Source organism: Schistocerca gregaria, chromosome 6, assembly GCF_023897955.1.
Source record: "Schistocerca gregaria isolate iqSchGreg1 chromosome 6, iqSchGreg1.2, whole genome shotgun sequence".
Lineage (NCBI taxonomy): Eukaryota > Metazoa > Arthropoda > Insecta > Orthoptera > Acrididae > Schistocerca > Schistocerca gregaria.
The window spans coordinates 176,446,479-176,463,349 of NC_064925.1; the positions used below are offsets into that span (position 1 = coordinate 176,446,479).

Consider the following 16,871-nt stretch of genomic DNA (forward strand, 5'->3'; position numbering starts at 1 on the left):
TCTGATCCAGTCCTGGAAAGTATTCTGTTACAAGTGGGGCACTTTTGGGGTTCTTCTGTGAGAGGTTCTGGGTTTGAGGGGATGAGGAAGTGGCTCTGGTTATCTGCTTCTGTACCAGGTTGGGAGGGTAGTTGCGGGATGCGAAAGCTGTTTTCAGGTTGTTGGTGTAATGGTCGAGGGATTCAGGACTGGAGCAGATTCGTTTGCCACGAAGGCCTAGGCTGTAGGGAAGGGACCGTTTGATATGGAATGGGTGGCAGCTGTCATAATGGAGGTACTGTTGCTTGTTGGTGGGTTTGATGTGGACGGATGTGTGCAGCTGGCCATTGGACAGATGGAGGTCAACATCTAGGAAAGTGGCATGGGATTTGGAGTAGGACCAGGTGAATCTGATGGAACCAAAGGAGTTGAGGTTGGAGAGGAAATTCTGGAGTTGTTCTTCACTGTGAGTCCAGATCATGAAGATGTCATCAATAAATCTGTACCAAACTTTGGGTTGGCAGGCTTGGGTAACCAAGAAGGCTTCCTCTAAGCGACCCATAAATAGGTTGGCATACGAGGGGGCCATCCTGGTACCCATGGCTGTTCCCTTTAATTGTTGGTATGTCTGGCCTTCAAAAGTGAAGAAGTTGTGGGTCAGGATGAAGCTGGCTAAGGTGACGAGGAAAGAGGTTTTAGGTAGGGTGGCAGGTGATCGGCGTGAAAGGAAGTGCTCCATTGCAGCGAGGCCCTGGACGTGCGGGATATTTGTGTATAGGGAAGTGGCATCAATGGTTACCAGGATGGTTTCTGGGGGTAACAGACTGGGTACGGATTCCAGGCGTTCGAGAAAGTGGTTGGTGTCTTTGATGAAGGATGGGAGACTGCATGTAATGGGTTGAAGGTGTTGATCTACGAAGGCAGAGATGCGTTCTGTGGGGGCTTGGTAACCAGCTACAATGGGGCGGCCAGGATGTTTGGGTTTGTGAATTTTAGGAAGTAGGTAGAAGGTAGGAGTGCGAGGTGACGGTGGGGTGAGGAGTTTGATGGAGTCAGGTGAAAGGTTTTGTAGGGGGCCTAAGGTTCTGAGGATTCCTTGAAGCTCCGCCTGGACATCAGGAATGGGATTACTTCGGCAAACTTTGTATGTAGAGTTGTCTGAAAGCTGACGCAGTCCCTCAGCCACATACTCCCGACGATCAAGTACCACAGTCGTGGAACCCTTGTCAGCCGGAAGAATGATGATGGATCGGTCAGCTTTCAGATCACGGATAGCCTGGGATTCGGCTGTGGTGATGTTGGGAGTAGGATTAAGGTTTTTCAAGAAAGATTGAGAGGCAAGGCTGGAAGTGAGAAATTCCTGGAAGGTTTGGAGAGGGTGATTTTGAGGAAGAGGAGGTGGGTCCCGCTGTGATGGAGGACGGAACTGTTGCAGGCAGGGTTCAATTTGGATAGTGTCTTGGGGAGTTGGATCATTAGGAGTGGGATCAGGATTGTTTTTCTTCGTGGCAAAGTGATATTTCCAGCAGAGACTACGAGTGTAGGACAGTAAATCCTTGACAAGGGCAGTTTGGTTGAACCTGGGAGTGGGGCTGAAGGTGAGGCCTTTGGATAGGACAGAGGTTTCGGATTGGGAGAGGGGTTTGGAGGAAAGGTTAACTACTGAATTGGGGTGGAACCACAACACCCCAATTCAGTAGTTAACCTTTCCTCCAAACCCCTCTCCCAATCCGAAACCTCTGTCCTATCCAAAGGCCTCACCTTCAGCCCCACTCCCAGGTTCAACCAAACTGCCCTTGTCAAGGATTTACTGTCCTACACTCGTAGTCTCTGCTGGAAATATCACTTTGCCACGAAGAAAAACAATCCTGATCCCACTCCTAATGATCCAACTCCCCAAGACACTATCCAAATTGAACCCTGCCTGCAACAGTTCCGTCCTCCATCACAGCGGGACCCACCTCCTCTTCCTCAAAATCACCCTCTCCAAACCTTCCAGGAATTTCTCACTTCCAGCCTTGCCTCTCAATCTTTCTTGAAAAACCTTAATCCTACTCCCAACATCACCACAGCCGAATCCCAGGCTATCCGTGATCTGAAAGCTGACCGATCCATCATCATTCTTCCGGCTGACAAGGGTTCCACGACTGTGGTACTTGATCGTCGGGAGTATGTGGCTGAGGGACTGCGTCAGCTTTCAGACAACTCTACATACAAAGTTTGCCGAAGTAATCCCATTCCTGATGTCCAGGCGGAGCTTCAAGGAATCCTCAGAACCTTAGGCCCCCTACAAAACCTTTCACCTGACTCCATCAAACTCCTCACCCCACCGTCACCTCGCACTCCTACCTTCTACCTACTTCCTAAAATTCACAAACCCAAACATCCTGGCCGCCCCATTGTAGCTGGTTACCAAGCCCCCACAGAACGCATCTCTGCCTTCGTAGATCAACACCTTCAACCCATTACATGCAGTCTCCCATCCTTCATCAAAGACACCCACCACTTTCTCGAACGCCTGGAATCCGTACCCAGTCTGTTACCCCCAGAAACCATCCTGGTAACCATTGATGCCACTTCCCTATACACAAATATCCCGCACGTCCAGGGCCTCGCTGCAATGGAGCACTTCCTTTCACGCCGATCACCTGCCACCCTACCTAAAACCTCTTTCCTCGTCACCTTAGCCAGCTTCATCCTGACCCACAACTTCTTCACTTTTGAAGGCCAGACATACCAACAATTAAAGGGAACAGCCATGGGTACCAGGATGGCCCCCTCGTATGCCAACCTATTTATGGGTCGCTTAGAGGAAGCCTTCTTGGTTACCCAAGCCTGCCAACCCAAAGTTTGGTACAGATTTATTGATGACATCTTCATGATCTGGACTCACAGTGAAGAACAACTCCAGAATTTCCTCTCCAACCTCAACTCCTTTGGTTCCATCAGATTCACCTGGTCCTACTCCAAATCCCATGCCACTTTCCTAGATGTTGACCTCCATCTGTCCAATGGCCAGCTGCACACATCCGTCCACATCAAACCCACCAACAAGCAACAGTACCTCCATTATGACAGCTGCCACCCATTCCATATCAAACGGTCCCTTCCCTACAGCCTAGGCCTTCGTGGCAAACGAATCTGCTCCAGTCCTGAATCCCTCGACCATTACACCAACAACCTGAAAACAGCTTTCGCATCCCGCAACTACCCTCCCAACCTGGTACAGAAGCAGATAACCAGAGCCACTTCCTCATCCCCTCAAACCCAGAACCTCTCACAGAAGAACCCCAAAAGTGCCCCACTTGTAACAGAATACTTCCCAGGACTGGATCAGACCTTGAATGTGGCTCTCCAGCAGGGATACGACTTCCTAAAATCCTGCCCCGAAATGAGATCCATCCTTCATGAAATCCTCCCCACTCCACCAAGAGTGTCTTTCCGCCGTCCACCTAACCTTCGTAACCTCTTGGTTCATCCCTATGAAATCCCCAAACCACCTCCCCTACCCTCTGGCTCCTACCCTTGCAACCGCCCCCGGTGTAAAACCTGTCCTATGCACCCTCCCACCACCACCTACTCCAGTCCTGTAACCCGGAAGGTGTACACAATCAAAGGGAGAGCCACATGTGAAAGCACCCACGTGATTTACCAACTGACCTGCCTGCACTGTGATGCTTTCTATGTGGGAATGACCAGCAACAAACTGTCCATTCGCATGAATGGACACAGGCAGACAGTGTTTGTTGGTAATGAGGATCACCCTGTGGCTAAACATGCCTTGATGCACGGCCAGCACATCTTGGCACAGTGTTACACCGTCCGAGTTATCTGGATACTTCCCACCAACACCTACCTATCCGAACTCCGGAGATGGGAACTCGCCCTTCAGTATATCCTCTCTTCTCGATATCCGCCAGGCCTCAACCTCCGCTAATTTCAAGTTGCCGCCGCTCATACCTCACCTGTCTTTCAACAACTTCTTTGCCTCTGTACTTCCGCCTCGACTGACATCTCTGCCCTTAACTCTTTGCCTTTAAATATGTCTGCTTGTGTCTGTGTATGTGCGGATGGATATGTGTGTGTGTGTGTGTGTGTGTGCGAGTGTACACCTGTCCTTTTTTTCCCCTAAGGGAAGTCTTTCCGCTCCCGGGATTGGAATGACTCCTTACCCTCTCCCTTAAAACCCACATCCTTTCGTCTTTCCCTCTCCTTCCTGAAGAAGCAACCATCGGTTGCGAAAGCTAGTAATTCTGTGTGTGTGTTTGTGTGTTTTGTTCATGTGCCTGTCTGCCGGCGCTTTCCCGCTTGGTAAGTCTTGGAATCTTTATTTTTAATATATTTTTCCCATGTGGAAGTTTCTTTCTGTTTTATTTATATATATATATATATATATATATATATATATATAGAGAGAGAGAGAGAGAGAGAGAGAGAGAAGAAAAAAAAAACACGGGGGGGGGGGGGGGGGGTGATCTTATAATCAAAGTCGTCCTATACTCAGGTAAGTACAGTAGTGTCCACTAATGCATTACATATCTTATTACTATGTTGTTGTAAATGAAACTTTGAGACATTCTAATGTATTAAGAGTCATCAATGGTTTTCAATCATACTTTGGCTATTTTTATTTCAATAACAGTGTACAGTGGCAGCCTCTGTAAACTGCTGCTTGTGCACCGATTGTTGCACTGTTAATATGAACTGTAAATCTGGCTGACACTGCTTTCTGTTCCATAGTGAAACATGCAGGAAGACTTAAAAAGCTGCAAGAAATAAGCTGTTCTTAATGCTTTTAACAAGTTTATAGAAAAATATCTGGTGCTAGTGATACAGAAAATTGCAGATATGACATCAGACAAGGTGACCAATCGACAATTGGATTTTCCTATTTTGTTTAAAAATTTATTTATGGTATGTGAAATTCAGAACTCAAAATATCAAATCGCGAAGCAGTTTGATACAGCTCTCATAAATTCTCAAGAAACTTGTCAATTTTCCAAGTAACAATAAAGTTAGGCTTTTTTGTAGACAAGCTATGTGGCTTAATCAGCAGCATGGGAGAACAATTTATCGATAACTGGTCTGAATATCACTTTGGTCTTTTTATTTATTTATTTCTATTTACTTATTTATTCAATCCAAATACCTAAATCATTTAAATATACGATTCATCAAATATATGATGATTAACGCATACCTAATCATAATTTATGAAAAATGCATGTCTCGTTACTAATTACATATTGCACCCAAAGTTCCCATTTCCATTGCAAATATAAATTTGCAATTATTTGTATTTCATAAAATATTGTTCGTAGTAAGAAAATGATAGAACTTAATTTCCTGGGGCAGCAGTGAAAACCAAATACTCTTTATTTGCACTATACCCATTATTGTATGGTACAGATGAGGTCTCACATCAGCCAGACCATTAAGCGTCACAGAAGCACAGAAAAAGTAACTTTCGTGGCATCGAGCACACCATACAAATACTTTGATAACCTCTAAGCATCCACATAGTGCAACAAATTCATTTTATTGGTCACTAGGAGAGACAAGTACTGTGTTCTGGAACAACACATTATTGCTGTTATTCCACCACCATCAGTGACCTCATCTGCCTGCCAGGATAGTTTTCCAAGTGACTTTCTACAGAAATTAAAGAAACCTGCCAAAAACTTAAATAGTCTGAAGTAAACATTAGCTTAGGATCTCAAAAGAGATCTCTTCTAGCTTTGGCCTTTGAAACTTGAAGAAAATTATCATCAGGCTTGGAACAAGTGTGAAAGAAATCCACCTGTGGCTGCTATTGCACAGCTAATGGGTGTTGCCCCTTTGACAATGGGGATGCAGCAGTGGTTAAGCCACCATGGACCACAGCCACACATTACACAATTTTTCCATCTGTATAATAATGTTCCAATAAACTGCAAGCTATGCAAACACAAAATATGCTGTAAGTTAAACTGAAGTTAAACTAGCCTGTCAAAAGCATTGCACAATAAAAAGACATACTCGCACAAGAAATAAAATTAATCCGTTCCAGACTGCTATGAGCTTCACCAAAATTCACACATTGTGACAATGGTATAAAACTTGGAGACTGTTTATAAAATGTTTGTTGTACTTGTTATGAAACAACTTTACTATCATGATGTCCAGTGCCTTGGTAAATCACAATTAAATTTTGAAGTTTCTAAACAGTTTGATTCTGTAATTATTACAACAGAAAAACAGGCTGAAATATGTCATGAGGAGCCATGGCAAAACACATCTTTTTTGAAGTTTTTCATGTTCTTCTGACTATCTCACTTCCTCAGGACTTTCAATATTACCTTTCACAAAGAGTACTCAGCAAGTGTAGAATAGAATAAAAGATGCCAGATTTAGTTTAAGCAGCAGTGGAATGGGGGTATATTTTCAATTCGCCTCCACCTTGTCATTGTCTTTTAGGGTCTTACATGCTTGCACTGCAAAACCAAATTGGTATTTTAGAAGTTTAAAACACTGTCTTTATAATTCAAAAGGTTTTAAAGAGTTTGCAAAAGATTCTTTATCATAAAAGTTACCTAAAGAACCACCTATTGGTGTCTTTACAAAAATCGTTAATTTTGCCCTTAATTTGTAAACTATTGGAAAATAGTAAGAAAATGAACATTTATGTTTTAAGACCTGGTACAGGTAAGTTATTACACACAGTTTCAAATATATTGCACAATTACTTCTGGAGGTATAAAAAGCTTGACTTCACATTTTTTAAGCATCTATTTTTTTTTGACCAACTTTGCCTAAGAGAACGCAAAAAGTTGTAAAGGATGATCTAGTTTTGTTCCTTTCAAGAAAGTACTGCTGGAGACATATTTAAAAGTCGCTGAAAACTCGCTAACAGCCCACTGTTGATAGCTGCAATAGGGGGTCAAACAAATAAAGATATATCCAAAAGTATTTAATTGGTCATCATGCGGCTTTGCCAATGTTTACAGGGAACAAGTGCAAATGCTCACACAATATTTTAGCAAAATCCATGACAGTCATGTGGAAATCACTAAACCACTTGGTATGGAATGACTCAGTAGTTATTTGGAAATGAAGAGGCTTGCACAGGATATGGTAGTGTAGAAATCTGTACTAAACTAACCTCTGGACCAAAGACCACAAGCAAAAGTAAAGGTTGAAATAGTTTTTGTTCGACATACCATTCATTCATTCATTCATTCATTCCGATGGATCTCCAGCTCTATCATATGAGAGAACTATTTGAAATATTAAGCGATTCTCTTCATATGTGCTTCCTTGTTTTTTAAGTACTCTTCCTGTCTTATGCGTGCAGTTATATGTGAATTGCTACACCATAAGCTAATTAAAGGTCTGACAGAGGACAGTTTCCAAGAGTGCTTAGCACACACAATTAAACATTGTCTTACCTATGTATTAAGTGATTACTAGTATTCATTTAGTTACTGTTACATGAAATTTAATTTGTGCATGGCAATGTGTATTTCTTTTATTAGTGTCCTGTATTATGTTACACATCAGTTTTCATGTATGATTCAAAACTACTATCAGAGTAGCCCTTTAACTGTCATTTTTGGGTTGCCAATTTCCTTACCTTATACATTATTCAGCACACAATGATCTTGAATCTTCTCTACCAATTGCTTGTTTTCTGAACTACCTAAAATTTCATTATTTCTGTTATAACCATTCTGTTATGTCTGTCAAACTGTCCTGTGAAACATCCTATTTTTCTCTGCAATTCACTATATTAAGTACACAATATTAATACAATTGTCTACTCAAAGAACCCACTTTTCATCACCTAAATAATGCACTAAAATAAAAATGTTGGGGTAACTTTTGAAATGTGAATGACAAATTTTGTTTTAAAAAAGTTATATTTTGATGTGGTATACTTCAGGATGGTGATAACCTATTGCCATTTCTACTTTACACTATGCAGATTCTGACTATGAACTTATATAGTACACAAGGTACAGCTTCATAATATTTTCAAAAATAAGACTTGAGCTCTATGTCTCAACTGTAGTGGTGAAAAATGGAATTCTCACCAGGCAGCACAAAAATCACCCCCCCCCCCCCCCAACCACCCACCCACACAAATTGACAACAACTACATTCTAGTTAAACAGTTGCAGCAATGCGTGGATGAATTTACTTACCAACTTTGCTGCTGGATGTGTGACGTTCATCTGCTTCAGAATTGTTGCCCCATCATTTGTAATAGTAACTTCACCATTGCTGGCTTGTATCTGTGGAAAGGAAAAGTTACATGTATGTGAATACATTTAATTCGGTGAAGATTATTTACCACATTTGACAAATGTACATATTAAAGCTTATGGTGCTCATTTTATCAGTATGTTAACTATATTCATAGTCTACCTACTACATATGAAATAATGAAAGGAAAGCCAATAATATGGGCTTCATAATGGAAAGTAGGTGATAATATGAGAACATGTCTATGACAATGACTGTTGCTGGATGGGACCAAACTGCATGGTCACTGGTACCTACAAAGATAGAATGTTTAAACGTAGTTGATGATGCACACCAAAATGGATGGTTGCTTTCCGGGAGACCAGTACCAACAGTGAAGATGTTTAATCCCCAGGGAAATAAGTAAGATGACAGGCTTTCAGATTTTTTGTCATAGTAGTAGGACAGCACAGTAGTGGAGTAAAGGGAGAAGGTTCACCTTCCATGATCATCCCCTATATCAACCACAACAAGGGGGACTCGTAGCTTTTTATAATAACTGCATAATCTTATAAAATGCACAGTTCACTTGGCAGCTACTTCAAATCAAAAAGTAGGAGGCGTTATGAATAATCCAACTTCAGTCCTCTCTGCATGTTGGTCAGAATAATGTATTCCACAAGTAAATGGGCGACTGTCAGAGCAGCACCATATTCACATCACAGTGGGCCCATCACTTTGGGAATAAAACCTTAGGTACAACTGCTGTGGCCCATGTGCAGCCTGCACAGCAAGACATTCTTTCTGAGAAGCTCTTTGAGACATCTTCCTTGCACCTGTGGTTCCCTTAACCAGTCTTAATTTGTTGTATGTTGTTCTAGCTGGCCATTCTTCTTCCCATCCTTTTAGAATGAGGTGCCATAGATGGGACTGTACGACAGTGGTGGAGATTCTGATGCTGAGAAGTTCTTTAGACATTGTCTTCTGATCAACCAATTCATTTCCTGTAATCACCAAGTGGCATGGCGTCTAAATTAATGTAACATGGATGCCGGCAACATACTGTTCTGCTAGCTGGTCCTGAATGTTACATTCACATACACTGTGGGTGTAACACAGATAATAGTTTGTAAACAGCTTCGCTCATTGAGCTTACTCTTTTGTAATTTTATGTGGCAAAGGGCCTGGGTGACTGCTGTAAGTTTAGCAGTGAACACTCTACAAGCATTCAGTAAAGATTTCTATTCAGAACAATCACTGGAAGGAAAAGCAAAATTCACTCAGTTGTTAAGACCAATCATCAGAGATTATTGGATTGGTGTTCTCCTTTGACTTGTGGCACAGGCCAAGTTACTTGCCACAGAGATGCAGCAGGACAAGATAATCTTCCACATTCCAATGGAGGAAGTTTGAGGTCATTTCTCAGAGCTTCCAAATGCGTCCTTGTCGCTTTGTCTGCTCTGGGTCAGCTCATAAAGAGCCTGCTTTGATAGTGGCAGAAAAGAACTGAGCGACTGGGTGATTTTGCATCTGAAGAAGTGTCACTGCAAAATTGGGGTACATGAAAGAAACCTCCACAAAGATTGCAATAAGAGAAGACCAAGAAATTAGTAGCAATGGGATGTACCCTGGGCAATGTCAGAAGACGCTACAAAGTGCGCTGATGGCATATCCTTTCACAACAGGTCTCCATTCAAATTGACTGTATCCCGAAAGTCATTCCCCCCCCCCCCCCCCCCATCCTAATAAATCAGCAACCTGGATCCTGCAGAATGGCAAAATTTAAGGAGGGATGCCCAAAGAAGCTCTTCAGCGTGACCCAAACAGAGCATTATTTTCTTAGGGATCCCTTCTCCATGGCTGAGCTCGAAGCTGCCATTTCCGGTTTGAAGATGCATAAGGCTGCAGGTGTCGATGACCTTAAGAGTTAAATAGATAAAGAACTTCGGCTGTGAAACGATGGAGTGGCTACTAAGCCTAATGAACACCTGTGTCGCAAAGCTACACATCCCCAAAATGTGGCAGAAGTCTCGAGTCACTGCAGTACTTAAACCTGGAAAGGAACCAAATGATGATAAAAAATGCCAAACCATCAAGATATTAGAACAGCTGGTACTTAACCGAATCAGTGCCACCCTTAAAGTGAAGTTTATCCCACAACAAGCACGCTTTCATGCTGGCAAATCATGCTGTAGTGAGAACTTTAATCTAACCCAGCACATCGAGGATGGTTCTGAGTGTGGTAAGATTACTGGAGTCACTTTTGTTGATCTAACAGCTGCACATGAAAGTGCTAAAGAAAGTGTATGACCTTACTAAGGATTACCAACTAACATCCCTTATTCGCACCTCCCTGCAGAACAGAAGATTCCTAGTTTCATTACAGGGTAAGAGGAATAGATGGCAAACGCAGAAGAACAGCCTCCCCCAAGGTAGTATGCTTGCTCCAGCACTGTACAATATCTACAAAAATGATCAACCAACACCAGCAAGTACTAGACGCTTCATCTAAACCGATGATACAGCAGTAGCTGTTCAGGGACCAACCTTTAAAGAAGTAGAGGGGAAAACTGTCTCTCGCAGTGGATGAACTCTCCAAATTCTATGATGCCAACCACCTGAAGCCCAATCCCAATAAAACTCAACTGAGTGCCTTCCACTTACCAGACAGTGAATCACAGCAAAAGCTGGATTTCACATGGCAAGGAGGGCAACTGAAAAATTGCCCAACACCAGTCTATCTAGGTGTCAGACTGGACAGGGCTCTAATGTACAGGCACCAATTTCTAAATGTGAAACAGAAAGCCATTGCTAGCAATAGGATACTTCAGAAGCTGATTGGCAGCAGCTGGGGAGCCAACCTGCACCTCCTAAGGACTTCAGCATTTGCTCTTTGTGCATGAGCCACTGAGTATGCTGCTCTTGTGTGGAACACTTCAACTCATGCGAAGTAAGTCAATACTGCGGTCATCGATACTACAAGGATCATCTCAGAATGCTTGAAGCCAACACCAGTGCAGAAATTTTATATGATTGCTGGAATAGCCCCACCCAATATCTGGAGGGCCACTTCCGGAGATAATGAGAGGACAAAGCAGGAGAATGGCCGCCGACATCCCCTGTATGGTCATCAGGTAGCAACATCCTGCCTTAAATCCTGCACAAGTTTCCTTTGTAGGACTGCGCCACTCAAGCGAACACCAGAGGCAATTTGTCTTGCAACATGGAAGAGCTCACTGCCTGTAGACGTATCACCAATAGAAGAACTAGCTCCTGGCACAAACCTACAATACCCTGTATGGAGATCCCTCAACCGCCTACGAGTGGGCATCCCTCGATACAAGACCAACCTGAAGAAATGGGGAATCCTTCTCACAAGCACAGACACCTCTTGCAACTGCGGGGCTGACTAAGATCCAAGCCACCTAGTTGTATGCCCCCTCATGGACAACCGGTGCACAACACAAGATGTTTATGAAGGAAATGATAAAGCTATCACAGCTGCTATTTTTTGGAAATGCTGACCAGGCATAGAAATGAATGAATGAATGAATGACTGCATAATTTGCAAGTAGGAGTTGTCACTGGACTCTTAGTTGTGGGACTCCATCCCCTGCTAGAAGACTGTTGGTGAGACGTGTGCAAAAGATGCCACTCTGCAGTTTCATAGTTTTGTGAGGGACGGCATTGAGCAGTGTAATATCGATGGATTTGCTGAGCCATACGTGAAAGTATCTTCAGAAAAGCATGTGATCAGCTCCAGAGTTGGTGCTGATGTGTAACTACAGCGCACCGAGCTTCACAATAAAGTTTGTTTCCAGTTGGTGTACATAGGTGAAAACTGTGTCGGTTGACTATCATGGAGAAGACTCAACCAGTTCTAGTAATTTATTTTCTACCTAGAGTTCAGAGTGATGACAGGCTGTTTTGAGCCTGCAGAAATTCATAACTATGACATCCGATGGACAGTTTCAAGCCATGTTTCTGTCTTTAAGATCATTTTCTGGGAAGAGGAAACAGAAAGAATGTAGAAGAAATTGTTTCTGGGGAGCATGTAACCCCTATACCTAATGTTTCCTGTGCTATTTCTACAATGCCATTAGTCTCCGTTTGAATTGATCTTCCCTTCCTTTCCCTGTGCCATTGTCACTCATCAGTGCAGGGTCAGCATGGTTATTGATGGAATTTGCATGGGTAATTTAACACTTTGGAGACCAAGCCCGAGCATAACTACGGCCACAATGCTGTGTTCAAAGGACCACATCCGAGTATAGCTTGAGACACTATTTTCTCATTGTACGAGCCGCCTATGCTCAAAAACTGGACCGACTCATTCATATGAGAACAATGTACGGAGGTCTCACTATCTGTTCCTTGACAGGTGAGGCCTTCTGTTGTCAATTTCCAGAATTATTTCAAAAGAAACATTAGCAAACGTAATAGCCTCTGTTGCGAATGGCTGAGACAATATGTGATCATGTTGATGACATTTCATGCATGTACCCACTCGGTTTTGCAGTTTTCTGTAATTCTGTTACAAATATGTCGCATTTGCTGCGAATGGCCTAGCCAATATGTGATCATGTTGATGACATTTCATGCATGTACCCACTCGGTTTTGTAGTTTTCTGTAATTCTGTTACAAATATGTCGCATTTGCTGAGTGAACAAGAAATTTTACAAGCTCAAGAGGAAGTAATTGTTCAATAACTCACCTCAAACTCTTTTTGGAAGGTTGGTTTTATTTTAAAATTTGTAATCTATACAAGAACTACAGTAAATACAAAAAATAAATCTTGAAGCTTGGTCATTATTAGCTCTTTAAGATATTATTACATATGTGCCAATAACACTTTAAATAATGACATAAATGGCCAGTTTTCTAAGCAGCCGGACACCATTCACCACCTTCCACAGAATGTATGTACCCCCAACTGTCTGCATATAGTGTTATTCATGTGAAAGTATGTGAAAGTTTTCTAAATGTATGCTAATCATTTATAGGGTGTATACGTGGACAAGAGAAAAAATACCCGGATTTTCTGGTTAAAAATACACCTTTTCCCAGGTGAAAATTCACTTTCTCCCAGGTGAAAGTACACTTTTCTTCTGTGTTAAGTGACAATATACTTTCCCTCAACCATGTAAAACTTATCAGCCCTTTGAGTAGTAAAGGCTTTATATACTGGTATAGAAATTCCTGGGAAATGAAACCCAGCAAGAAAAAATACATTTTGTAAAGATTTTGATATGTGTCAACATTTACAGTTATTAATGGAAAATCTCATATAAACAAGTGAAAAATGGTTCAAATGGCTCTGAGGACTATGGGACTTGACATCTGAGGTCATCAGTCCCCTAGAACTTAGAACTACTTAAACCTAACTAACCTAAGGACATCACACACATCCATACCCAAGGCAGGATTCGAACCTGCGACCGTAGTAGTCACGCGGTTACAGACTGAAGCGCCTAGAACCGCTCGGCCATAGCAGTCGGCAAGAATGTGAAAGAAATACTAACAAAGAGAGAGAGTGGCTGGCCAGTACTTACCTCAGCTCAGTACAGCCGATAGATTCACAAAACAGAACAGAAAATTTACATTCCAATCTTTCGGAACTTTGTTCCTTCATCAGTGAGGAGAGGGGGAAAGAAAGGGAAGGAGGGAAAGTGGATTCAGCTACTCACAACCCAGGTTATGGAGCAACAAGGAAAGGTAAACGGGGAGGGTAGCAAGAATGGAGGCATGGTTGTCAGAGGGAAGCCAAAGATATTCTACTGTTAAGTACTGTGCCAGCTAAAAACCAAAGAGGATGCATACAGAAGTAAAGAGGTATATAGTATAAAGATAAGCACAACTATGTAGGATGAAAAGATGTGTGAATGGCTAAAGAGGAGAGGGAAAAAGAAGAAGACTGAAGAGTAAGAGATGGGAACTTGCACTCCAACACATTCTTTCATCCCGCCATCCCCCGGACTGAACCTACGTTAACCAACCTCACTCCCATTTAGTCTACAGTCTTCTCCTTTTTCCCTCTCCTCTTTAGCCATTCACCCATCTTTTCATCCTACATAGTTGTGTTTATCTTTATACTATATACCTCTTTACTTCTGTACGCATCCTCTTTGGTTTTGTAGCTGGCACAGTACTTAACAGTAGAATATCTTTGCCTTCCCACTGACAACCATGCCTCCATCCCTGCTACCCTCTCTGTTTACCTTTCCCTGTTGCTTCTTAACCTGGGTTGTGAGTAACTGAATCCACTTTCCCGTCTTCCCTTTTTTTCCCCCCCTCTCTCCTCCCTGATGAAGGAACAAAGTTCCGAAAGCTAGGAATGTAAATTTTCTGTTCTGTTTTGTGTATCTATCGGCAGTACTGAGCTGAGGTAAGTACTGGCCAGCACCTCTATCTCTTTGTTAGTATTTGTTCAACATTTACAGTTTATGTTTTTGTATTACAGAAGTTTAAACATAAACTCCACTAAATACCACACAATAGCTTCCGAAACACTGAAATCTAGACTTCAACACACTTTTGCCAAGCAATTGTAGCTTATGTCACGTGATCTCGCCAGCCAATCACAGCAGATATTCATAATGATAGGACATGTGACCCAGTCAGCCAACAACATCAGTGACAAATAGTGCGAACACACAAATTCGAAAATTAATGGTTTAAATTAATAAGCATACATGCAGCTACCACAGAAAAACTAAGCTTTCACATGTAATATTTATCAACATGGATGAAGTGAAAGACATATGAAAATTCACCTACAAACTTTGTTTTTTTAGTGCGAGTTGCCCTTTAAGAGATGAAACACATATGGTGGCAGTAAAATTTTAAGTAATGGTCTGAAATTTTTCTACGTACCTGGTCCTCAGTGTTAAATTTTGAATGTGTCTAACACTCAATGATTTAAGAAATTCATTGCACATTCTAGCATGTAACATAATTCATGTTGCTTAACATGAAATTTATTTTGAAAGTAATGCCTCTCAAACCACCAATCGCACCATTTTCCCACCACCTGTTTGAAATATTAACAAATGTGAAATCACACTAATTGAAACGCGGCCCACGAGAAAGATGCAGTGAAAGCAGTTTGCTGTTATGAAGTATTGCTTAGTCTGTGAAACATTATGCTGCTTTTACGTATATTGTGTTTTGCTGTTGTAAATTGTGCACTTTCTTTGCAATTGAAGTCTTATTTTGGTTCTATTCTCTCATTTACGTTTTATTGCTGCAGTGTTAATCTGCAGTAGCAGGCTAAAGTAAAATCCTTTGTTAGAGTATCAGTTCTTACCCATCAAAATGACAAAAATTTAACTGAAAACTAAAACAATAAAAATTCCAAGGTTTTCCCCGGATTTCCCAGTTGTCCCCAGGGGTATGAGGTGCTGTCCAAAATTTTCGGGACGTGGTGAAAACCTTACCTTTGGACTAATGTCACCATCACGAAGTAGTTCCCATCCGCACTTACACACCAGTCCCAGCACTTCTGCCAAGTTTTTCTGGGAATCCTGTTCTTTGAGGGTGTTTATCACCGCCAGCAATGCTTCTTGAATCCTCTCTGGAGTGTCGAACAGACGACCTTTCAACTTGAGTTTCAGTTCTGGGAATAGCGTGAAGTCACAAGGTGCCAAATCTGGCGAGTATGATGGGTGGGGTGCAACCGCCATGTTGTTTTTTTCCAAAAATGTCCTGCTGAGAAAGTATGTATGACAGGGCGCGTTGTCATGATGCAGCAGCCAGTTCCCTTGATGCCCAAGTTCGGGCCATCATCACTGCACATTTTCAAGGAGTCGTCACAAAACATTGCAGCAGTACACAGAATTCACGGTTTGGTTGGGTGAGACGAATTCTTTGTGCACAATTCCCTTGGTACCAAAGAAATGGATGATCATGCTCCTAACTTTGCTCTTCACCTGTCTCGCTTTTTTGAGTCTTGGAGAGCCCAGGCTCTTCCACTAGGATAATTGTTGCTTTGTCTCTGGGTCATAGCTGTAAATTCAGCTCTCGTACCCGGTGATAACCCGTGACAAGAAGGTTGGATCATCAGATGCAGTCCGACAAAGGTCTGTGCACACTTCAACACGCTGTGCCTTCTGATCAGCAGTCAAGATCGTTGGCAGAAATTTTGCTGCGACAATGCATGAACAATTCATCATTCAACATTCGTTGACATGTCCCATAACCAATACCCACTTCAACCGCGAGGCCTTGAATGGGTCGACGCCAATCCACACAAACCAACTGTTGAAGTTAGGCAACAATGTCTGGCGTTGAGAGAGTAACGGGCCTTCCAGTGTGAGCATCATCTTTTAACACCTGTATGGCCGGCCCTGAACCGATAATGCCACTTAAACACACTCGTACGGCTCATGCTCTGTCGCCCCAAACACTTTATGAATCATTGCAAGAATCTAGGTAGCACTTTCCCCGAGATTCGCACAGAATTTGATACACACGATCTTTTCTGTTCAAGGATCCATCATAAAATCGCTACACACCAAACACAGAGATGGAAATCACTGTGGACATGCAAAATGTCCTACCAGCTGAATGCCACTTCACACACTGACTCATCAGTAGTGCAGGTCTCACCACCTAGTGGTGGAAAGATCTTCTACTACTACTTTCCAGATGGCAGCACCAGTCCTGAAAA

The 16,871-nt window shown here is 42.3% G+C and overlaps 1 protein-coding gene across 1 annotated transcript in view; it reads right to left on the minus strand.

Moving 5' to 3' along the window:
* Positions 1 to 16,871, minus strand: part of LOC126279133 (T-complex protein 1 subunit delta) — a 112,500-nt gene that overhangs the window by 73,590 nt on the left and 22,039 nt on the right. Inside the window, exon 3 of the mRNA XM_049979627.1 lies at positions 8,163 to 8,252. Coding sequence (XP_049835584.1) covers positions 8,163 to 8,252 — 90 coding nt within the window. The remainder of the gene's footprint in view (positions 1 to 8,162; positions 8,253 to 16,871) is intronic.